The sequence below is a fragment of the Dama dama genome, chromosome 6 (genome assembly GCF_033118175.1).
Source record: "Dama dama isolate Ldn47 chromosome 6, ASM3311817v1, whole genome shotgun sequence".
NCBI lineage: Eukaryota > Metazoa > Chordata > Mammalia > Artiodactyla > Cervidae > Dama > Dama dama.
The window spans coordinates 43,026,155-43,050,304 of NC_083686.1; the positions used below are offsets into that span (position 1 = coordinate 43,026,155).

At 40.6% G+C, this 24,150-nt stretch overlaps 1 protein-coding gene across 2 annotated transcripts; it reads left to right on the top strand.

Annotated features, from left to right (window-relative positions):
* The first annotated feature begins 3,514 nt into the window (after positions 1-3,514).
* Positions 3,515-22,732, top strand: LOC133058555 (serine protease inhibitor Kazal-type 2-like). 2 transcript variants are annotated; one of them, XR_009693350.1, is made up of 5 exons: positions 3,515-3,576; positions 5,028-5,071; positions 12,169-12,278; positions 17,349-17,498; positions 22,426-22,732. XR_009693350.1 is itself a non-coding variant. In XM_061145270.1 (4 exons), the coding sequence occupies exons 1-4, from the start codon at positions 3,522-3,524 to the stop codon at positions 22,469-22,471; spliced, it is 255 nt and encodes an 84-aa protein (XP_061001253.1). In that variant the 5' UTR covers positions 3,515-3,521; the 3' UTR covers positions 22,472-22,732. The 2 variants fall into 2 exon arrangements, 1 of the variants encoding a protein (XP_061001253.1); XM_061145270.1 differs by lacking the exon at positions 17,349-17,498.
* Positions 22,733-24,150: the final 1,418 nt, after the last annotated feature.

Consider the following 24,150-nt stretch of genomic DNA (forward strand, 5'->3'; position numbering starts at 1 on the left):
CCCCTGAATTGGTAGTGCAGAATCTTAGGTGCTAGACCACCAGAGAAGTCCCTCATTAAATTAAAAAAAATTTTTTAATTCTCTTGGGGACTTCCCCTGTAGTCCCGTGATTACGGCTCCACCTTCTAATTCAGAGGGTGCAGGTTCAATCCCTGGTCAGGGAACTAGGATCCCACATGCCACAGTAAATGTCCAAAAAGTTAAAAAAAAAAAAAAGAAAGAAAGAGTTCTCTGATCCACAGGTCTTGTGTAATCAACTAAGAGTAGGTATACATTGATCGTGAACATTATTTGAACAGTTTTTTGCTGTTTTAACTGGGCTTTTTGTCACAGTAAAATCACTATAACGTAGGCTTCTTGAGGGCAGGGGTTTTGATTCTGATGTGTGTTTTAGTCACTGCTAAATCTCCTTCCTAGGACAGTACACATGTAAATATTTTGTAAATATTTGTGGAATGAATGAGTGAACGAAATGAATCTGATATTTCCAGGACTGTACTTCCTTCTGGATAGTAGGGATGGTTTCATTCAAAAGTAATTATTTATCTTAAATTTTTCTTTTTTGTAATTTCCAAATGTGATATGCAGAGTATCTACTTTTAACAAGGTTGGGGGAGGGACTCTAAATACACCTTTGTGGTAAGAGTCATAAGTGCTTGAGAATTCTTTTCAAAGATGTACAATTTACATTTACTGATAGTTTTTTTAAAAATTCTGAGAACCATGCATGTAATAAGCTAGCAAAAATGTTTTCAATAAATTCTCAGTTTTGACCCCTATCTCTCTGTTTTCCAGCTAACTAGAAGCATCTGTGATTTTTGAGATCTCTTTACATGTTCTAGATACAAGTCCTTTGTTGGATATGTGGTTTGCAAATATTTTTGGCCAATCTGTAGTTTGTCTTTTCATTCTCTTTACAAGGTTTTTTGCAGAGCAAAATTTTTTACCTTTGATGAAGTCCAATTTATGTTTGTCTTTTCATGAACTATACCTTTGTGTCAAGTCTATGAACTCCTTGCTTAAGTTCTGAAGATTTTCTACGTATCTCCAAAATTTTAAAGTTTCACTCTTACATTTAAATTCACATTCCATTTTGAGTTAATTTTAGTGTAACAAGACTTCCTTTTTCTAAGCTTATGGATGCCTTTTAAAAGCCTCGTATCAATAATTAAATATGGACTGGACAATTTCTTATGATAGGGTTTGTATATAAGATCTCTTGTTTGGTTGTAGCATGAGAAACAGTAAAAGTACCTTCATATTGCATAATTTCAGAAGATTCACCAGTACCTGTAATCAACAGAACACTAAAGTTAAAAGCCCGACTTCCTAGAGGCATAGTCAACCAGGTGATTCAGGACAAAAGAAAAATGTATTTAAATGAAGTGATCATATAATAGGACTAGAAAAAATTTTTATTTTGCCAAAATTGCCTAGACACTTTATCAAATGTTCACTCATTTGGAGCTGTGGAGATCTAAGTAGTAGTGAGTAACTAGAGGAGGACGAAAAACAAAGCCACAAGGATTAACCTCAGAACACATCTCCTATCTTGCTCTTGGTGTTACTAACTCGCCAATGGCTGCATTGACCATTTTTATTTGGCATGTTTGTCCAGGGGTCAGTAAACTACAGCCCACAGTCTAAACATGGCTTGCTGCCTGTTTTTATAAAGTTTTGCTGGAGCACAGCCACGTCCCTTTGCTGACTCACCCATAATCTGCCTGCTTTTGCACTACAATGGGAGAGGTGATCAGTTGTGACAGACTGCATGACCCACAGTCTAAAGTACTTAATTCTCAGGCCCTTTACAGAAAAATTTTTGTTATTCTTATTCTCATCTGACAAATGCTGATAGTTATGTGAAAAGCACCCTGGTATGAAATATTTCTAAGGTGTGATATCAACTGTTTGGAACAAAATAACAAAGAGGCAGCAGCATGAATTTATAAGGAATCTACCTTGAGGGGTAAACGGTTTTCTGTTTGAAGCTGAAATTCCTCCTAACACAACTCTAAGCATTGTCCCTGAGTCTGTGCTCAGATACCAGTTTGTGTTCCTGAACGTCAAAGAGGAAGATGTTTATAAGCAAGTGTCTATGTTATTAATATCTGGTAATAGAAATCTCACAAAGTTGAGAAAATATTTTGGTATGAAAGCAAAAAAAAAAAAAAAACATATTTATGATCAAAATAAGTCATTTTAAGACTCTTGTCCAAAGAATTTACATTATATATCTCAGAAAAGTATAAACACATTTCAAATTTACGCTCTGGCCTCAACAGGACACTAGCCAGAGCTTTAGCCGAGCACTGTGCCTGGCACACACTGTCTTCTTGTCCCTGTATCTGAGGTTGTTGACATCACGGGGTGGGCACGAGATGGCACCAATCATTAGGCTGTGGTATGTCATCTCTAGAAGGACTGATGCTGAAGCTGAAGCTCCAGTACTTTGGCCACCTGATTCAAAGAACTCACTCATTAGAAAGACCCTGATGCTGGGGAAGATTGAAGGAGGGGAAGGGGACGACAGAGGATGGCATCACTGACTCAATGGACATGAGTTTGAGCAAGCTCCAGGAGATGGTGAAGGACAGAAAAGTCTGGCGTGCTGCAGTCCATGGGGTCGCAAGGAGTCAGACATGACTGAGCAACTGAGCAGCAACCACAAGCTCTACACCCAGCCTTTCAGACTCTGATGACAGAATTCTGCAGACCTCGCATCTGCTTTGCTAGCTGGCTTCTTGTGCCAATAGGATGTGTAGGGGGGACACCTCAAGTCAGGGTGACAGAGGAGGGACTCACTGTTTCTTCCAGTGGTGACCCAGCTTCGGCCCTTCACTGCCAGTGGCAGCTGGTTCCAGTCTCCTGCTTAATTTTAGAAATTACTGTACGCACTTGTGGGGTTTCCTGTGTGACCCCGTCCCCAACACCTACTCTAGAAAGCTTCTAGAGAGCCCTGACCTCCTTTGTAAAGTTCAGCCCCCAAACAGTTTCTGGGACACAGAGGATGCTGAAGAACCTGGGGTGACTGTCACTCACAAGGTTATCCACACCCTTCTTGTTTGCTGCGGGGACGGGGCCGCCTTAGTCGCTTTCTCCTACAGAAGCGGGTGGGCGGTAGGGAAGTGGGAAGCTAGTAACCACCCTCCTCTACCTTACTTTCCCACTTCCTCCATCCCCCCTCCCCGCGTCCGTCCTTCCCGGCCCTCCTCCCCCTCCCCCCTCCCCCCTCCCTCCTCCCCCTCCCCCCTCCCCCCTCCCTCCTCCCCTCCCCTCCCTCCTCCCCCTCCCCCCTCCCCCTCCCCCTCCCTCCTCCCCTCCCCCCTCCCTCCTCCCCCTCCCCCCTCCCCCCTCCCTCCTCCCTCCTCCCTCCTCCTGCCTACCCTTCCTTCACAGCCCTCTGTCACGTGTTCTGCCCGAGGCCGCAGCGGTGCGCGCAGGCGCTGGGCGCCCCGGACCGACCGCTGGCCAGGCGGGGGGGATGGCGCGCGGGGGGGATGGAAGGCGCGCGCGGGGGGATGGCGCTCGTGGGGCTGCGCTTGCTGCTGTTGTTCTTGGTCGGGGACTCGGCAGGTAATGGTCACCAGTGGGCTTGGCAGCCAAGGGAAGCGGAAGAGTTACCTGGGGATGGGGGGTGGGGCGGTGGAGAGGGGGGTCTCATCGCTTCTCGGCCTTTTGACTGGGATCAAATGTAGAGGGGGGTCTCGCCAACGACTGCCCCTCCACGCACCCGTTACTGGCGGTTCCAGGCCCGCCCCGGGATTGCCTAAGGACACGAACTCGGGGGTGTGCGCGGGTGACATGTGGGAGCCACAGTGTTGTTGCTTGGGCTTTTCTACTGACCCTGCTGCCTGCGCTTTCTCCCTTAAAGCAGATTTTCTGGAGTCCAGGATCAGGGGTCGGGTTTTTATGTACCCGGGGCCCTACAGAACCTTGGCAGGAGATGTACAGGAGTCAGGAATTGTGAATGCCAAGTGTGCCAGGCACTCTGGGGCTCATGAGAAAAGGGCCTCGGGCCAGCCAGACTTGACACCCGCTTTAAAATGAAGTTAAAATGGTAACATCTAGTGGTAAGCTTTGTATTTATTATTCTGAGCAACAAAGGAAAAGAATATCGTGAATTTTTGAGTTATTTCTCTGACTTTTGGGTTCTTTTAGCCAGGAAAGTTGATTTTTTATTTCTTAAATACTGTGAAGGATGAGATTGGGAATGGTCCCCTGATGATGGAGGGCCGTGGAGCAAAGAGCAAGGGATACTGAGGCATTAGGGAAGCCCCGGGGGCAGTAGTCAGGGTCTTCCTGCAGTCACGTTTGTGAATTAGCCGGTGCTCGCATCTCTTGGCTGGCACACCTCTGAGGTAGGTGTCAGTCAGTACCGGCTGTGGGTTCATTTTCCGCTGGCTCTGAATGTCCTGCCGGATACTGGGACCCATTCTGCGGGGACTAAAGCTGCAGTGAGTTCTGGTGCAGCTGAAGCTCCATCCTGTTCCTCTCGGAAGCCCCCCTCAAGGAACAGTAGGTGGGCGGTGGGACATGGCCTCTTCTGCTGTTGCTCCAAGGGTTGGGTAAGCATTCTCCCACTGAGGCTCAGGGGAGGTTTTCTCTGATCTCTAAACTTCCACTGGCTCCTTAGGAAGCAGCTGGTGGGGGTGAGGGCAGAGGATCACCAACCCTGTGCATATATATATATCTGAGGAAGGCATGAGGGCCTCTTCTCTGACTTTTGTTATGTAGCTCCAAAGTCCTCTCTCAAGCAGACCTATTAGAGTGGTCAGTTATAGAACTGTACCAAACGTTTTCTGTGAGCCTCTAAGAGAGGTGCCAGAATACAGCTGAATATACCTCCCAGAAGTTCTTCAAAAGCTGGACATGGGAGAGAAAGGGAGAAGGGGCAGCTTGTATACATTACAAGCTGCATTTAAAAAACCCCTTATAAAAAAAATAAAAATAAAAAATAAAAAACCCCTTATGATGAAGAGTTGACCTTAATCATATCCTTTTAAATGTCTGTTTTCTTCTTGCAGCCTCTTTGAATGCTCAATTTAGTCAACATTCAGAACATAGAACAGTAAGTAAGAAATCACTTCTACTGTTGCGACTAATTCAATGAAGCCCACAAAGGTTGGGGTTGGAGCCTGGTTTTCAGGTCTGACCTGCCCCTTTGGAAACAGTTGACTGAACCTTTAGAAACCAGATTACCAGGCAGGCGTTTTGATAACACTGTAAATTCTGGTTGAAAAAGGCTCAGTCCTTGGGACCTCCCTGGTGGTCCAGTAGCTAAGACTTAGAGCTCCCAATGCAGGGGGCCAGGGTTTGGTTCCTGATCAGGGAAACGCGTGCCGTAACTAAGAGGTTGCATGCCACAAACTAAAGATCCCACAAGCTGCAACCTGGCACTACCAAATAAATAAATAATTTTTAAAAAGAAAGGAAACAGCTCAGGCCTTGGGAGCCTCAGGGCTTTGTTTCCTTTGATGATTCAGAAGGTTCTGGGCCTAATAATTATATGTTGTATTAGACATTTTATGTATATTAACAAATTAGATTGTGTGAAAGTAAAGGAAGACCAACCGAATAAGAACAAGAAAAAGGAGTTATTCAACATGCACCCCAGTGTTCATTGCAGCACTATTTACAATAGCTAAGAATGGAAGCAATCTAAATGTCCATTGACAGATGAATGAAAAAATAAGATTACACACACACACAGAGGAATATTGCTCAGCCATAAAAAAGAATAAAATAATGCCATTTGCAGCAATATGGATAGACATAGAGATTATCATATTAAGTGAAGTAAGTCAGAGAAAGACAAATATCATGTGATATCATTTAAATGTGAATCCAAACTATGACACAAATTAACCTATCTGTGAAACAGAAACAGACTCTGATACGGAGAACAGATTTGTGGTTGCCAAGTGGGAGGGGGAGGGAAGGATAAATTAGGAGTTTGGGGTTAACATATACACATTACTATATATGTAACAGATAAACAGAAGGACCTGCTGTATAGCGTGGGGAGCTGTATTCGGTGTCTACTAGTGACCTATAATGGAAAAGAATCCAGAAGAGAATCGCTTTGCTGTACACTGAAACTAACATAACATTGTAAATAACTATACGTCAGTTATCTTACAAAGTTAATCAAAAAAAGAGCTAGTTACTCAGAGCTTAATGTAGCAAGTGAGTCAGCCATGTCACTTGTGTTTTAGCTGAGACTCAAAGGCAGAGGAGTGGGAAAGCTTTATAATGGGAAAAAGGGAAGGTATTAGGTGTGCCCTGTTTGAGGCTGTTGGCATGGGGAGGCTGGAGGTGGGAAACTAAAGGCAGGCATAGTATGTGAATGGTTCAGAGGGCATATTTGGCTTTCTCTAGTTGGGAGCAGAGGTAAAATTTGGGGAAAATATCAGTGGTTAATCAAGTCTTGGCTGTTTGGGGCCAACTGTTACCTAGTGCACTGCTTGACCACCTGGGTGTCACGAGACATAGCTGTCTGATTTCTTACAAATCTGATTCACAGCAGGTTGGCTTCCTGGACTGGTTATTCTCAATAATGGGCTGGTTTCCTGGCTAGCTTGCTAAGGTTTGGGGCCATAGTTCTGTTTTAATATCTGGTCTGACACTGTCCATTTTTCCATGCAATCTCTGTTCTCACAATGACCTTGTAAAATAAATAGAGATGATTATTTTACATACGTGGATATTGACCTCAGTGGGTAAGGTAACTTTGAGTATTCATGTCAGTGCAGACCTTTTCCAGGAAACTTCCCACCCTGTTTTCTTCCTCCAAAGTAGACATAAATGCACTTTCTCTTTGTTTCCATTCACACTATACTGCATCATCATCATTACCATACTAGTGTAGGGGAGGAAAAAAAATCTTCCCTCTACTCTCCTAAATTCTCAGCTGGGGTCTGTACAACAAAGGAGAGATTAACCAGAGAAAAATAAACAAATGTTTATTAACAAGTGTATTGTGCATACACATGGGAGTACTCAGAAATTAGTAACTCAAAGAGGTGGCTTAGAAATCTGCCTTGTCTTGCATATTTAACAGAAAGCAATAAATTTGTGAAAGACACACCCAACTGAATGCAGAGTTCTAGCGAATAGCCAGGAGAGATAAGAAGACCTTCTTAAAATGAGCAATCCAAAGAAATAAAGGGAAACAAAAGAATAGGTAAGACTAGAGATTTCTTCAAGAAAATTAGAGCTATCAAGGAAATGTTTCATGCAAGGATGGGGATGATAAAGAACAGAAATGGTAAGGACCTAACAAGCAGAGGAGATTAAGAAGAGGTAGCAAGAATACACTGAAGAACTATACCAAAAAAAATCTTAATGACCCAGATAACCACAATGGTGTGGTCACTCACCTAGAGCCAGACTGGAGTATGAGTGAGGTCAAGTGGGCCTTAGGAAGCACTACTATGAAGAAAGCTAGTGGAGGTGATGGAATTCCAGCTGTCCTAAACTATGATGCTGTTAAAGTGCTGCACTCAACAGGTCAGCAAATTTGGAATACCCAGTCTTGGCCACAGTGTTTCCACAGGACTGGAAAAGGTCAGTTTTCATTCCAATCCCAAAGAAGGGCAATACCAAAGAATATTCCAACGACTGTACAATTGTCCTCATTTCAGATACTAACTAATAAGGTAATGCTCAAAATCCTTCAAGATTGGCTTCAGCAGTATATGAACCAATAACTTCCAGATGTACAAGTTGGGTTTAGAAAAGGTAGAGGAACCAGAGTTCAAATTGCCAACATTCGTTGGCTCATGGAGAAAGCAAGGGGGTTCCAGAAAACTTCTGCCTCATTGACTACACTAAAGCCTTTGACTGTGTGGATCACGACAAACCAAGGAAAATTCTTAAAGAGACGGGAGTTCCAGACCACCTTACCTGTCTCCTGAGAAACCTGTATATGGGTCAAGAAGCAACAGTTATAACTGGAAATGGAACAACTGACTGGTTCCAAATTGGGAAAGGAGTACGTAAAGGCTATATATTGTTACCCTGCTTATTTAACTTATATGCAGTGTATATCATGTGGAATGGTGGGCTGGATGACTCACAGACTGTAATCAAGATTGCTGGGAAAATAGCAGCAACCTCAGATATGAGATGATACCACTCCAATGTGAAGAGGAACTAAAGATCCTTTTGTTGAGGGTGAAAGAGGAAAGTAAAAAAGCTAGCTTAAAACTCAACATTCAAAAAACTAAGATCATTTCATCTGGTCCCAACTCTTCATGACAAATAGAAGGGGGGAAAGTGGAAGCAGTGACAGATTTTATTTTCTTGGGCTCCAAAATCACTGTGGCCAGGGACTGCAGCCATGAAGTCAAAAGATGCTTGTTCCTCAGAAGGAAGGCTATGACAAACCTAGCCAGTGTGTTAAAAGCAGAGGCATCACTTTGCTGACAAAGGTCCATGTAGTCAAACCTATGGTTTTTCCAGTAGTCGTGGACAGATGTGAGAGTCAGATCATAAAGAAAGCTGAGTGCCAAAGAACTGATGCTTTCAAATTGTGGTGCTGGAGAAGACTCTTGAGAGACCCTTGAACAGCAAGGAGATCAAACCAGTAAATTCTAAAGGAAATCAACTCTGAATATTCATTGGAAGGACTGTTGCTAAACCTGAAGTTCCAATATTTTGGTCATCTGATGCAAACAGCTGACTCATTGCAAAAGACCTTGATGCTGGGAAAGATTGAAGGCAAAAGGAGAAGGAAGCAGCAGAGGATGAGATGGTTAGATAGCATCTTCGACTCAGTGGACATGAATTTAAGCAAGCTCTGGGAGACAGTGAAGGACAGAGGAGACCAGCATACTATATAGTCCATGAGGTTGCAAAGAGTTAGACATAACTTAGGGACTGAATAACAACAATGTTTGTAGATAAATGACAGGACAAAGGAAAATAGTTTTAGGCTTTCAAGGGTGGCAAACAGTAGGAAGATAAATAATGGGAGGAAACTAATGGAATAAAATTTGTTTGCAGGTTCCTTAGGTGACATTTCTGGGCTGATAAGAAACCAGAATCATTTCCAGTAAATGAGAATTTATATTCTGCCTTTAGGCAGTAAAGGGGAAGTCAAAACTGCATGTTGACTGCCTTTAGCTCCAAGTGATGTTTATGACAAGGAGCCATATTTTGGGGTGACATAGCCCGGGTTTCTTTAACAGTAAAGGATACCAATCAGTGTCCTAAATTCTTTATATAGAATCACTCACTTAATCTTTTACAGCACTAGCAGTGGGTACCATTATTATCTCTCTGGCCAAGGTCACATGGAAATGGTGCAACTGTAGTTTCAACCTCAGCATCTGACTCCAGATCCAGTGCTTTTAATTACCCCATCATAGCAATGAATTGTAATTGTCTGTCTCCCCCCAGTAAACTGTATATTTTGTGATGTCTTATTGTTTGGTGTCCTATTTTCAGCACTTAATGGGTACCCAATAATATTTTTGCTCAGGTGACTCAGTTTTTCTTGGGTTTGAATTTCTTTCAGAAAATGGGGATAAATAACAGTGAAAATTCACTCTGCCATGCTCCATTTAAGCAACTTACAAATGCCCCTCTCCTTTCTCTCTGAATAATTTCCACAGGAGACCAATCACTGACTGGTTGTAGATTACTATCTTGTATGACTCCTGTCTTATAAAGCAGACTATTTCCCATAAGTGGAGTTATATTTTCACCAAGACTCAAGTGGCTGTGTTCACAAGCCTATTATGAGAGTTTCCAGTCTTATTTTAATTAAAAATGTAAAGACAGTATAAACATGATTATAAAGAAATAAAGCCATTTATATGAGAACTGTGTCAAATACTTTTGAGACTTGCTAAAAGACAAATTGTAAAACAAAATAATTGCTCTTGAATTAGGTGTAGGTAAAAAATAGTAAGTAATCGGGGAATTGTTTTTTAATTGTACACTGCATTGTTGTAACCATGTCTCTACATTCTTGCCATATTTAAAAGTGGGTTGTCTTACCCCTGGGAGACATGTAGACTGTCATTTTGATTGTCATCACCAGGGAATTGTTGCTGGCATCCAGTAGATAAAGAACAAAGATAATACTAAACATCCCGCAACACACACGACAACCTCACTCAGCAGAGAATTATCTGGCCCCAAATATGAGTGCAGTTGAGAAATCCCTTCTAAAAAAAAACAAAACAAGAAATCGTAGGTGATTTATTATGGGTATGATTTTTGCAGTGATAGCACCTAGAACTCAATTCCTTGAAACATTAATAGGAAAAGTCTTATGTCTGGTGTCAGGTAGGATTAGATTCAGCTGCAAGTAACATGAATTCAAAATAATAGCTCACGGAGCTGCCATTAGGATGTGGCCTTTGTTGTCCCGGTCTGTAAAGGGGAGGGTTTCATGCACCCAGGAACAGGAGAGAGGAATGGACAAAGGAGACTAAAAATTAGGGGAACCAGAGGACAGGCTCAATTTTCCTTTAAAGGAGGTCCTCAGAAGCTACTACACAAGACTCCCATTTGATTCCGGTCAGCCTAATCTTGATCGTGTGGGCATACCGAGCTGCAAGGGAAGCTCTCTCAGTGTAAGGAGTATTACCCCTAGCCATGTGCCTTGTCCTTGTCTTACATCAAAAAGATTGGCGATCCTATTTTCTTTTATGTTTTAAGAGAAAATACTTAGGGTATGTATTTTTTGTTATTGTTTCCCTGCTTTAATTGACTTTTTCAATAAAATGACCAATTACCAGTTGTCCCAATCTCATTGGAACTTTTTCCAATGAGAAAAAGGGTATCTAGTCTCCTGTGGAAGCTGCCCTGGAAGTCATCATCTTAGTGAGCCTTGAGCAGGAAGAACACATCAGGCTTCTAGAAGGAGATAGAAGGCTGAACAGAGGGTGGAAAGGGTTAAAAGTTTCTCTTTAGTTCAGAGTTTGGCCAATGCCCTGTCCTACTTAGGTCTCTATGAATCCATAGAATATGAAGGAAATGGTATATTTCATTTATTCAGAGTACTAAACACTTATTCTGAAGTGAGGAAAGATGATCACTATTACTAAAACAAAACAAATACAGCAGGTCATATATTCAACCTGTTCTTAGAGTGAGCCTCTGCATGCTTTGGTGTGACCACTGTGACCAGTTCTAGTCCTGGTCCTGCTGGAGACTAGAGGTTACGAGCAAGACCTATTACCTCTCTGGCCTCAATTCCATTGAATCTGAGGGTTGAGTTCCACGATCCAACATCAGTTTGTTAGGGCTGCTGTAATAAAGCCACAAACTGAGTGACTTGAACACCAGAGATGGGTTGTCCCACAGCTCTCAAGGCTGGATGTCCAAACTCAAGGTGTCGGCAGGGTTGGTTCCTTCCAAGGGCTGTGAAGGAGAATCTGTTCCACTCCTCTCTCCTAGTATCTCGTAGCCTCAGGCATTTCTTGGCTTGTAAATGGCATTCTCTCGGTGTCTTCGCATGATTTTCCCTCTATGTGTGACTCTGTTTCCAAACTTTCCCTTTTATAAGAACACCAGTCATATTAGATTAGGACCCACTCTCCTAAACTTATTTTAACATAATTTCCTATATAAAGACCCTAATTCCACATAAGGTCACATTCTGAGGTGCTAGGGGTTAGGACTTTAACACATCTCTCTGGGTGAACACAGTTAAACCCATAACAACCCTGAAGGTCTAATCCTGAACCTACTACTTACTTTCTTTAATGATGTTGTTCAAATGCCAGTATATTAAAAGTCCAGAGAAAAAGATTAGATTCCTGAGCGTGTCTGGGTGTTACGCCAAGGGATTAGGGGAATGGAACAGGCCGTTCTCACATAGGTGGTAGTGAAGAGCAAATTATGAAGCTGGAGGATAGATAGTTAAGTACGTTTGGTGGCATGCCTTGGACTTTCATTTTAAAAATCAGCCATATTGAACCTTCCTTTGAGGTCCTTTTTCTTACATAGCAGATATTGATCCACTGCTTCAACACTGCATCTGATTTTTGTATTAGAAAAAAACATATTTTTGTATGGAAAAAGAAATCTTTTTGTAGGATATTTCCAGGAAATCTAGGAAAACTTAGCGCTTTGTCCTCCTCTAAACTGCTGTATGATGAGAATATCTCAAGTTATTCTCCAATTTCTGTCTTCCTTTCTCTTTTCTAGCCAAACTGTGATCAGTATAAATTACCAGGATGTCCCAGGGACTTTAGCCCTGTGTGTGGAAGCGACATGTCCACTTATCCCACTGAGTGTGTTCTATGCATGAAAATCAGGTAACAATTTTATAATATAAACTAGGCCCATTTTCTTTAGTTCTTCTCTTGCATTTTGATCACTTAGCAGGTTGTGACTCTTCTTGGACATAAGAATCAAATGTGACGTAAGTAGCTCTGTTTTAAGACTGACATTTAAAAAGACCCAGAATCTTTCAGTGTATTTTCTAGGTCAAGGTTAGAAAAAGAAGTGTGTGATTAATCAATTATAGATGAGATAATTAAGTAATGTACTATCCAGGGATGGGTAGTTTCCCAAAATTTGTTTAGGCTTGTAGCAGTGGTGCTGTTTGCAGCCTCATCACTCAAGTCTGTGCTGAGCACCAAGAAAGAAGACCTGGGTCTCTCATGCAGTGTCTATGGACAGTTCCAGGGTTATGATTCAGTGTGTTTTCAGAGGAATGAAAGAAGACAAGGGAAGGAATGATAGCTATTTCTGGGTTTCAAGGCAGATCATGGAACTGAGGCGCTGCTATGTAAAAAACCGTAGCCCATTATCAACCCCACCCATCCTGGCATAGCAGGAAGGGGAGCAGGGATGTCCCAGGCCATCAAGAATGCTTTGTCCCTTAGGAGACAGGAGACAGACTTAAGCATATGTCCTCTCATGAAAACACCAAAATTACAACTAACTGCTGAACCACCACTGACAGAAAAAAGCTGGAGCCTACCAAAAAAGATATTCTACCTTCAAAGATAAAGAAGAAGCCACAACAGGATAGTAGTAGGCGTGCTTTCATGATATAATCAAATCTCATACCCTCCAAATGGGTGACCCACAAACTGGAAAATAGTTGCAGAGGTTCTCCCGCAGGAGTAAGAGTATGAGCCTCATGTCAGGCTCTGCAGCCTGGGGAGTCCAGCATCGAGACGAGGAGATTCAAGAGCATTTGGCTTTGCAGGTCAGCAAGACTTGCGTGGAGGAGCTCCACAGGCCTGGAGGAACAGAAACTCCGCTCTTGGAGGGAACACACAAGGTTTCACATATATTGAGTCTTAGGGCAAAGCAGTGACTCCATAGGAGCCTGAACCCGACATACCTGTGGGTCTGGGATGGTCTCCTGGGGAGGCAGGGATCAGCTGTGGCTCACTGGGGGACAAGGACACTGGTGGCAGAGACTTTGTGAAACATTCATTGGCATGAGCTCTCCTAGAAATCTCCATTTTGGCAAAGATTCCTAGCCCCACCCAACAGCTGGCAGCCACACCCATCAGCAGACAAGGTGCTTAAAGTTGTCCTGCACCAACATCTGCCTCTAAATACACCCCTTGACACAGCCTGTCTACCAGAGGGACAAGACCCAACTCCACCCACCAGTGAGTAGGTACCAGTTCCTCCCACTAGAAAGCCTGCACAAGCCCCTGGATCAACCTCATCTACCAGGGGACAGACATCAGAAGCAAGAACTCCAGTTCTGCAACCTGAGGAACAGAGACCACAACACGGGTAGTTAGACAAAGTCAAACAGGAGAGGAGTAGGTTTCAGATGCAGAAACCAGATGAAACCCCAGAGAAACAGCTAAGTGAGAGGTGGAGAGAGGCGATCTGCCTGAAAAAGGGTCAGAATAACGACAGTAAAGGTGACCCAAGGTCTCAGAAAAAGAACGAAAGCACAGCTCAGAAGACATAAGAAATGCTTAATGGAGAGCTGGAAGATTTAAAGAACAAACAAACAGAGATGAACGATACAATATGTGAAATGAAAAATACACTAGAAGGAATCAATAACAGAATAAATGAGGCAGAAGAACAAATAAATGAGCTGGAAGACATACTGGTAGGAAACACTGCTGCAGAACAGAATAAAGAAGAATGAAAAGAAACGAGACTGTCTAAGAGACCTCTGTGACAATATTAAATGCACCAATATTTTGCATTATAGGGGTCCTAGAAGGAGAAGAGAGAGAGAAAGGGCCTGAGAAAATACTTGAAGAGATAATAACCAGAAATTTCCCTAACATGGGAAAGGAAACACTTATTTAAGTCCAGGAAGTGCAGAGAGCCCCATACTGGATAAACACAAGGGGAATATGCCAAGACACATATAAATCAAACTAATAAAAATTAAAGACAGAGGAAATAAAGGAATAGAGAGAATAAACGAAAGGAGAAAAGCAACAAGTGACATACAAGGGTATCCCCATAAGATTATCAGTTGATTTTTTTCCAGCAAAAACTATGCAGGCCAGAAGGGAGTGTGTATTTAAAGTGATGAAAGGGGAAAACCTAGGACCAAGAATGTTCTACCCAGCTAGGCTCTTATTCAGATCTGACAGAGACACCAAAAGCTTTATAGATAAGCAAAAGCTAAGATAATTCAGTGCCACCAAACCAGTTTTACAACAAATACTAAAGGAACTTCTCTAGATGAGAAAGAAAAGGCCATGACTAGAAACAAGAAAATTACCAATGCAAAGCTCACCGGTAAAGGCAAAGACACAGTAAAGGTAGGAAATCATCTACACACAAACGTGAAGTCAAACAGCAACTGTGAGAGGAGGGGAGCACAGAGGCAGGATACTGGAAGTGCATTTAAATTAAGAGACCAGCACCTTAAAACAACCTTGTATATATCTCTATCTATGTATATAGACTGAAATATAAAACCTCATACAAGCACAAACCAAAAATCTACAATAGATACACACACAGAAAAAAGCAATCCAAATACAACTCTAAAGAGAACAAAAGAGGGAGGGAAGAAAAAAGACCCCCCCCCCAAAAAAAAACCCAAAAACAATTAACAAAATGGCAGTAAGACCATACATATAGATAACTGGCCACCTGATGCAAAGAACTGACTCACTGGAAAAGACCCTGATGCTCGGAACGATTGAAAGTGGGAGGAGAAGGGAACAACAGAGGATGAGATGGTTGGATGGCATCACCGACTTGATGGACATGAGTTTGAGTAAGCTCTGGGAGTTGATGATGGACAGGGAGGCCTAGCATGCTGCAGTCCATGGGGTTGCAAAGAGTCGGACATGACTGAGTGACTGAACTGAACTGATAGATAATTATCTTAAATGTAAATGGATTAAATGCTCCAACCATAAGACATAGACTGGTTGAATGGATTTTAAAAAAAAGTGCCATATACATGCTGTCTGCTGGAGACTCACTTCAGATACAGTGCAGACTGTAAGGGAGGATCTGGAAAAAGGTATTTCATACAAATGGAAAGCAAAGGAAAGCTAGAGTAGCAGCACTTAGGTAAGACAAAATAGACTGTAAAATAAAGACTGATAAAAGAGACAAAGAAGGACACCACATAATGATCAAGGGATCAATCTAAGAAGAAATTACAACTGTAAATATATATGTCTCCAACATAGGAGCACCTCAATATATACAGCAAATGCTTACAGCCAGAAAAGGGAGTTGGAGAAAAGTTCCACCTACATTGTTGGTGGAAATGTAAATTGGTACAGCCACTATGGAGTGTCCTCAAAAAACTAGAAATAGAACTACCATATGATCCAGTAATCACATTCCTGGGCATATACCTGGAGAAAACCATAATTTGAAAAGATACATTTAGCCCTATGTTCACAGCAGCAATAGTCAAGACATGGAAGCAGCCTAAATAGCCCATCGACAGAGGAATGGATAAAGAAGATGTGGTATATATTCAATACTACTCAGCCATAAAAAAGAATGAAATAATGCCATTTGCAGCAAGTGGATGGGCCGAGAGACACAGAAAAACAAATACCATGATATCACTTATGTGTATAATCTTAAAAATGATACAAATGAACTTAGCTGCAAAACAGAAACAGACTCACGGGCTTCAAAAACAAACTTATGGTTACCAAAAGGGAAAGGTTGGGGGAGGGATAAATTAGGAGTTGGGGGTTAACATGCACACCACTATATATAAAATAGATAATTAACAAGACCTACTGCACAGCACAGGGAACTTCACTCAATATTCTGTAATAACCTATATGGGAGAAATAATCTGAAAAAGAATGGATATATGCATATGTATTATTTTGTAATAACCTAAAAGGAAAAAGAACCACTTTGCTGTATACCTGAGACTAAAGCAACACTGTAAATCAGTTATACTCCAATATAAAATAAAAATTAAATAAAACAAGAATATATTTAATAGTTAAACTCTGTGGCAGAATATTGTGTTTTTTTAAAGTCAGAAGCTATGTACAGGCAACCTACACACCCTGCACTATTAGCTGGAAAATAGGTCTTAATAACTCTATCTGGTAGAATGCTTAGTAATAAATATATTACATCGATTCCCTTATTGTAAAACACCCGACCAGCTCATGTGACCATGCCTTCTCCTCCAGATATGCTGGTTTGTATTTCAGGGGTCCATTCTCTGACCTCAGTCTTAAGTGAGTTACCTAGGTCTTCTCAAGAGTGATTCCTTGGAAATGTTAACAGTTCCCTGTGCCCTAGGGTTAGGAGAAAAATAGCAGAGTTGGGCTTTCGCCCTTACTGTTTCCTAGATTTAGCTTTAAAAATGATTGTCACCCTGGAGAGAATATAATGTATAATGACATGGGTCTTTTTAATACAAATAGTGGGGCAGTTTCAATATGACAGATGATGTTTCAATATGGTGGCCCAGGGCAGGCTACCCCAAAATGTGCCACAGTAGCATATTAAGTATTGTGTATTAAAGTTGCTTAAGAAAAAGCCAATGCATGAGGGATGCTTTGACCCTTCTGTCTCTCTCCCTGAAAGCAGGAAATTAATGTCATGTGAAAGATGCACTTCCTGCCTCTGAAGGTACACTCTTACATCAGGAATTGGGAATTTAAAGCTAAAAAGCCAGTATAAACAAACTTTGTTACTTTTTAAATTTACTACCCCAAGCCAAAACTCTGTACAGATTCTTCACTTATTAAGTACCCAAAGCCTAAGTTTCTTTGTCTTATCAATTCCTCACAAATGTATTGCTTTTTTTGTCTAAAAAGAATAAAAGTTGCCTGTTTTGGTCACTTATTATGTCCCATTTCCATCAGACCTCTGTGCACCCTGAATAAAAATTTTTCTTTTTCTCCTGTTAATCTGTCTTGTGTCCATTTTATTATTAGTCCAGCCACAAGAACTCAAGAGGGTAGAGGGGGAAATTTCTTTTACCCTGACAGTTGGTGAGCCAGGAGGATCCTGGCTGGAAGCCACTTCCCAACCTGAGGCTCCTGCAGCTAAGAGATCCTGGGCCCTCTGATAAAGACCAGCAGAAGGTAAGATTTCTTACCGCCTGAGCTTCTGGGATCTCTCCCTGCAAAGCCTGGTGGAAGGGGAAGTTGGCGAGAGTTCCTTATTTCCTCTCTAAATTTAGATTAGCAGGAGAAAATATTTGTCGACTTAGCTCCTTGTATTTAGTAACTCTTGGAAATTCCTTTCTTCTCAGAGATGGTCACTGCTTTTTGTCTCTGTCTGTTGTGTTGTCTGCCATAAGAAGGAAGAACCACAGGGCAGCCGGCAGCCACAGGCCCTGTGAGCCTGTTGTTTGAGCTGGTCTCACAGACTGGTGAGTTAATGGTTCTCACCAGACCTGCATCTACTTAAACAGCTCCTGTGGGTCTTCCATATAAAACCACATGAGATGTGTTCTTCCGTCTTGTTTTATGTTCTGAGAGCTCTGCCATTTGAAAGGTGTGTCTGGTGGCCAGTTGACTAGACTTGAGTTCTGAGACACAAAGTCAGCGCTCTCTTTGTCCGGCCATACCAGCTCTCAGGGAAGTCGGTCATGGGGTCCCTATCCATAATGGGCTGTGGTCTCATCTTTCATTGCCTTATTTTCTTAGACTATCCATGGGAGTGAACTTTTTAATCATGTGAGAGCTCTATCCTTGGAAACACGTTTTTATCTTTTGTTAAGCCATAAAAAAGGCTTACTGGTTTGAGTCTGTATTTGAAATTAATATAAAGTCCTACTCATCAACGGACAAAGGATCCTTTTTTTAAAAAAAAAAATTTATTATTTTTTTTTCCTGTGATTTTTTTTCCCTTTATTTATTTATTTTTTCCCAGTGGGTTTTGTCATACATTGATATGAATCAGCCATAGATTTACACGTATTCCCCATCCCGATCCCCCCTCCCACCTTCCTCTCCAAAAAATTTATTTTTAATTGGAGGATAATTGCTTTACAGTATTGTGTTGGTCTCTGCCATACATTAATCAGCCATAGGTCAAAAGATCCTTTAAGCAGGTTGTATTTAAGAGGAAAAAAATTTGAAAGTTCTCATCGTAAATAACTGTTACATTGGTACTTATGGGAGGAACAAATTGAAAAGAAAAATAAACTATAATGGTGAGCCTTAGAGTGTCCCTTATTAAGATGAAAAAACAGAAATTAGACTTAAAAGTAAGATCCAACATAAATTCCCCTTTAAAAAAAAAAATGCCCACCTCCTCTACAATTCCTCAGGCCTTCCTAGGAATAACCAGGAAGTAGATTAGCTGGAAGCTTAATACAAACAATTATCAAGGGCTAATAGAAACCGGTTTTTTTTTTGTCTTGCAAAACTACAAAATCAGAAATGCAACTGTAGAAACAAATCAAGACCCACTTGTTTTTACCATTCCCAAAAGCTTACCTGTTCCTCTTAAAATGCCTTTAGATATTATAGAAGATCACAATATTAGAGCAAAATTGTCCTGTACTTTAAAAATTATTTTAAAATAATAATTACCCTAAGACTTATAATAATAGACAAATATAATCCAAAACTCCTACGGGAAAACTGACCTTAAAAGGCCTTTCTTTGGCCTTAAAGGTTATAAATATTGTCATATCTTTGATATGTAAACACAGCCCACCTTGCCTGAGACTAAGCTTCGATTGGCTAAATTGGTAGAACCTGAAACCGAAAAAGAAGGAAAGATCCCTTTTAAAACACACACTGCTGAAAGGATCTCGTGCCCAAATTCAAGTTAATCACACCGCTCTACAACTGCTTGTCAAGGGCAAATACAGAGCTTAAGTCTTTCCCACAAATAATAAAAGATGTTAGCCATCTCAGTAAGTGAACTTAATTTTCTAAATTCTTCGGTAATTTAATTTACACCCTTAGAGTTTGTTAAGTTAAATGATGGGAGGTCACTGGATATCTGTATCATTTCCAAAACAGAGATGTTGCAGCGCGTGGGATCTTCGTTGTACCATGCGCTCTTTCGTTGCAGTGCACAGACTCCCCAGTTGCAGCACACGGGCTCCCTAGTTGTGGCGTTGGGACTCCAGAGCATGCAGACTCAGCAGCTGTGGGCTTGGTTACTCTGTGGCCTGTGGGATCTTAGTTCCCCTACCAGGGATTGAACCCATGTTCCCTGCATTGCAAGGAGGATTCTTAACCACTGGACCACCAGGGAGGTCCCTCTTGTGCTTTATTGACAAATTCATTTATTTCTAGAAATTATGAAATGTGTTTATAAGTTTGCCAAGTCACAAAATACGGTTCACAGTTGTTTACTTCTTTATTCCCTCCAAAAATTTAGATTTCAAAGGATTAATAATTCTAATTAATATATGCAGTTAAAGGTCCCAGAAATGAAAAAAAAGTATTAAGTGTTTTGGGCTAAGAAAAGGTAAACAGGTGCCTTTGTTAAGGAAAAGGAAAGATGTTTTGTCCTAAAGCTGGCTATTTCTAAATGGGAAAGAAAACAAGGGACAAATAAAATGAACATAGAAAATTGCAAAAGGTTTATGAAAAAATAATCTTAAGGAATTTTATGTGTGATCAGGACTAAGACTGGAATGAGTTTAATTAAGTAAAGGAATATCAAAAGTAAACTGGTACAAAATTAAAATTTGGTGTTTATCTCTTAAAAAGTTTTCTTGTTTAAAAGTACAAAGTTCTCTTAGATTGTTGGTCTAGTCTTAATAAGAAATTGTAAAAGAAAATAAGTTTTCTTTACCTTTAATAGAAATCCAGATTCTATATTTTGTCTTTATTAGGTTTTTGATCACTTAGAAGACACCCACAAAAAAACTCCTAAGTCTTTTCAATATTAAAAGAACTAAAGTTTTTTACAACTATTTAGCTTTCTGTATTTGCCAGGGACATGTTTGTCACTGATTATATGGGTAGCTAAATATTGTTTCACAGTGACCAATGGTCCTATTTGACCATGTGTTTCAAAAACGTTTGATATTTTTGACAAATTCTGCAAATTCCAAATCAACTCTTATTGAACTGGAAATGACTTTGGGGTTTTTCACAGGGCCCCTGGATACCTCAAAAATTTATTTTCTGTCCTCATAAAAGAGCTATTAAACTAATTAGGCTTCTTTTTTATGTAAATTACATAGGAAACATTTATCAAGTAAATGATAAACCTTCTTAAGTTGTATGGATAAATGTTATTAACATAAATGTTCTAGAAAATAAATGAAATCCCTAAACTTTGGATATGTCATTATATGTTAGCCATAATTCTAGTTACTACCTTAAAATGATATGTCTTAGAGATAACCAAATTTTCTTATCAATTCCATTATAATGAATCATATCTTCAATAGTGGACATTTTAAACTCATTTATCATTTACACACAGTTACTCTTTTACTTGGGGGCAGGAGGAGAAGGGGATGACAGAGGATGAGATGGCTGGATGGCATCACCGACTCGATGGACATGAGTTTGAATAAACTCTGGGAGTTGGTGATGGACAGGGAGGCCTGGCATGCTGCGATTCATGGGGTCGCAAAGAGTCGGATACGACTGAGCGACTGAAGTGAACTGAACTCTTTTACTCAGATGCTTCTACAAAGGCTTTCTGCAAATGTGTTTTATTTTCAGGGAAATTCATGGAAAGAAATCTAACAAATATTCTAGAGTATAGGTGTCTGATGACTTTAAAATCATACCTGGATAAGAATTTACAGAACCCTAAATGGAGAAATTTATGGCTTCAAAAATTTTTTAACAGAAGATCAAGTGGAACAAGAATTCACTACAAGATTAAATAAACTGAGGAAGATAATTATAATTTTTTAATACTTTTTAAAATCTGAAACATTGCTGAATTTTTAAAATGTTTTCTCCAGATTTAAGGAAAGTTTTTTGTCTTTTCTCTTAAGCTAACTATGACTTAGAGCAATTTGGTCCACTATACATTTGTAAGCAGCACTGAAACATTTCTTTTTCTCTTTACTGGATCCCTTCAGAAGTCAGAAACTCTCAGTGAGTATTCTTATTTTCTTGGCAATATAGTTATTTGCATAAGTTCAGTAAGAATCTGCTTTTCTTAGAACACAATTGGAAACATTGATTGTAGTATCAAAGCTTTGACTGGAATGTCATATTGGAGAGAGACCTGCATAGACTCAGATATGACCAGAGAGCTTTGAGGAACTAAGGTTGACTTTATGGAGCCAATAAAGCCCTTTGGAAAAACAGCCTAGAATCTTACATTCAGGTTTCCCAGCAGCTTTACCAGGTAAGGAAGGAAGGTCATTTCCTGGGACCTTTAGGAAACAGTGTACTTTGGAGACTTGTGTGAAGAGAGGAATTCACCCAAATCTGTATCTATTGCAGACAAAGTCGGTTGGTGAATGCTTGGCTTGACTTCTTATCCTTGAGAGGCTATTAAAGATTCAATCTGAAGTTCCTCATAAAAAGTTCCTGCAAAGCAGATTTAAGAGAGTCTATGTGGTCAATCACTATTCTTGCTGTACTTATGTAAACAACCAGGCCAAGTTTATTTAATCTAGACATATTTTATGAAAAAATTAGTCTGATTTGGCCATCTTTGGTAATAATTGTAGAAAGAAAATTACCTTTCAGCAGGAAACTATCATACACACTATAAAACAGACTTTAGTCCTACTCATGGTCTTTGAGGTTTTTGTTATTTACTACCGTAAGCAGAAACTGTTTATAGATTCTTTACTAATTTTAAGCAGCCAAAGCCTAAGTTTCTTTGTCCTCTTTAATTCCTCACAAATGTATTGTTTGTCTAAAAAGTATAAAAGCTCTCTGCTTTGGTCACTTATTAAGTCTCATTTCTATGAGACCTCCATGCACAAGAATTAAAATTGTTTTTCTTCCTGGGAATCTGTCTTGGGTTCATTTCATTTTTAGTCTAGCCACAAGAACTCAGGACAGTTGCGGGGGGTGGGATTTAATAATAAATGTGTTTTTATGGTTGTTCAATTTGCAGGGATGATGGTCATGATATTAAAATAATCCGAAGTGGACCATGCTGATGGAGCAGTTCACAGAAGAGGAACTGGAGAAACCACCTTCCACTGCACACTAAATGAACTTCATTTCCTGCTTTTCTCTTTTCCTGTATTTCTTTGCATGAGATTTTCTGAGATGAGTTGTGTAAGAGGGCAGTGACTGATAAAACAACTACAAAATCCTCATTTTTGGCTTTTATCCTTTTAGTTAAGCTTATTGCCCATATGACCTATGCATTGCTTTATTTAATTGGAATAAAATCAGCACTGTATTTAATCACCACAGTTTGCTATCGACTGTCCATTCTCACTCAGCAGCCTCATATGGACCTTTGCCTCTCAAGCAAGGGTGAATTTCACTAACGGAGAAGTGGTCATTTTTGAGAAGGCAAGGTTTATTCTTCCACCTTCTTCTAAATCTTGGAAGTACAATGTAGGTGTAGCTGGTACAGCATTCTGCACAGAGCAAATAATATGTATACTGGAGCTGACTTTAGCCAGAGTTGGTAAAGTCAAAAAGAATCACAAAGGTAAAAATACAAGATACAAAATACAAAAACATAATCTCCTTTCAGTACAACTTTCCTTCAGGGTTAATGCAGGAAATTGCTTTTCCCTTTCTTTGAGAGCAGAGATTCTGAACCCTGGGTGAATTTTCCCCAAAGGACCTTTGGAACTATACAGGCATTTTGGGCGTCACAACTTGAATGGTAGATGATCCTGACATCTAGTGGGCAGAAGCCAGGGATGCTGCCAAACACATCCAGCTCCCACAACAAAGAAATTTTCAGTCCAAAATGTCAGTTGTTCAGTCGCTAACTTATGGCCGACTCTTTGCAACCCCATGGACTGCAGCACACCAGGCTTCCCTGTCCTTAGCTCCCAGAGTTTGCTCAAACTCATGCCCATTGAGTCGGTGATGCCATCCAATCATCTCATCTTTTGTCGTCCCCTTCTCTGGCCTTTGATCTTTCCCAGCATCAGGGCCTTTCCAATGAGTCACCTCTTCATGTCAGGTGACCAAACTATTGGAGCTTCAGCTTCAGCATTAGTCCTTCCAATGAGTATTCATGGTTGATTTCTTTTAGGATTGACTGGTTTGATCTCCTTGTTGTCCAAGGGACTCTCAAGAGTCTTCTCCAGTACCGCAATTCGAAAGCATCAATTCTTTGGCACTCAGCTTTCTTTATGGTCCAATTCTCACATCCATACATGACTACTGGAAAAACCATAGCTTTGACTAGAGGGACCTTTGTCAGTAAAATAATATCTCTGCTTTTCAATATGTTGTCTAGGTTTGTCATAGCTTTTCTTCCAAGGAGCAACTGTCTTTTAATTTCATGGCTGCAGTCACCATCTGCAGTGATTTTGGAGCCCAAGAAGATAAAGTCTGTCTGTTTCCATTGTTTCCCCATCTATTTGCCATGAAGTGATGGGACCAGATGCCATCATCTTAGTTTTTTGAATGCTGAGATTTAAGCCAGCTTTTTCGCTCTCCTCTTTCACCTTCATCAAGAGGCTCTTTAGTTCCTCTCTGCTTTCTGCCATAAGGGTTGTGTCATCTGCATATCTGAAGTTGTTGGTATTTCTCCCTGCGATCTTGATTCCAGCTTGTGTTTCATCCAGTGCAGTATTTTGCATGACGTACTTTGCATGTAAGTTAAATAAGCCGGGTGACAGTATGCAGCCTGACATAGTCCTTT

Excerpts from the sequence above, each read along its gene's own strand:
- LOC133058555 (XM_061145270.1), top strand. The coding sequence starts at position 3,522 with ATGGCGCTCGTGGGGCTGCGCTTGCTGCTGTTGTTCTTGGTCGGGGAC. Across the intron at positions 3,577-5,027 it reads CTTGGTCGGGGACTCGGCAG|CCTCTTTGAATGCTCAATTT; the intron begins GTAATGGTCACC and ends TTCTTCTTGCAG. Across the intron at positions 5,072-12,168 it reads AACATTCAGAACATAGAACA|CCAAACTGTGATCAGTATAA; the intron begins GTAAGTAAGAAA and ends TCTCTTTTCTAG.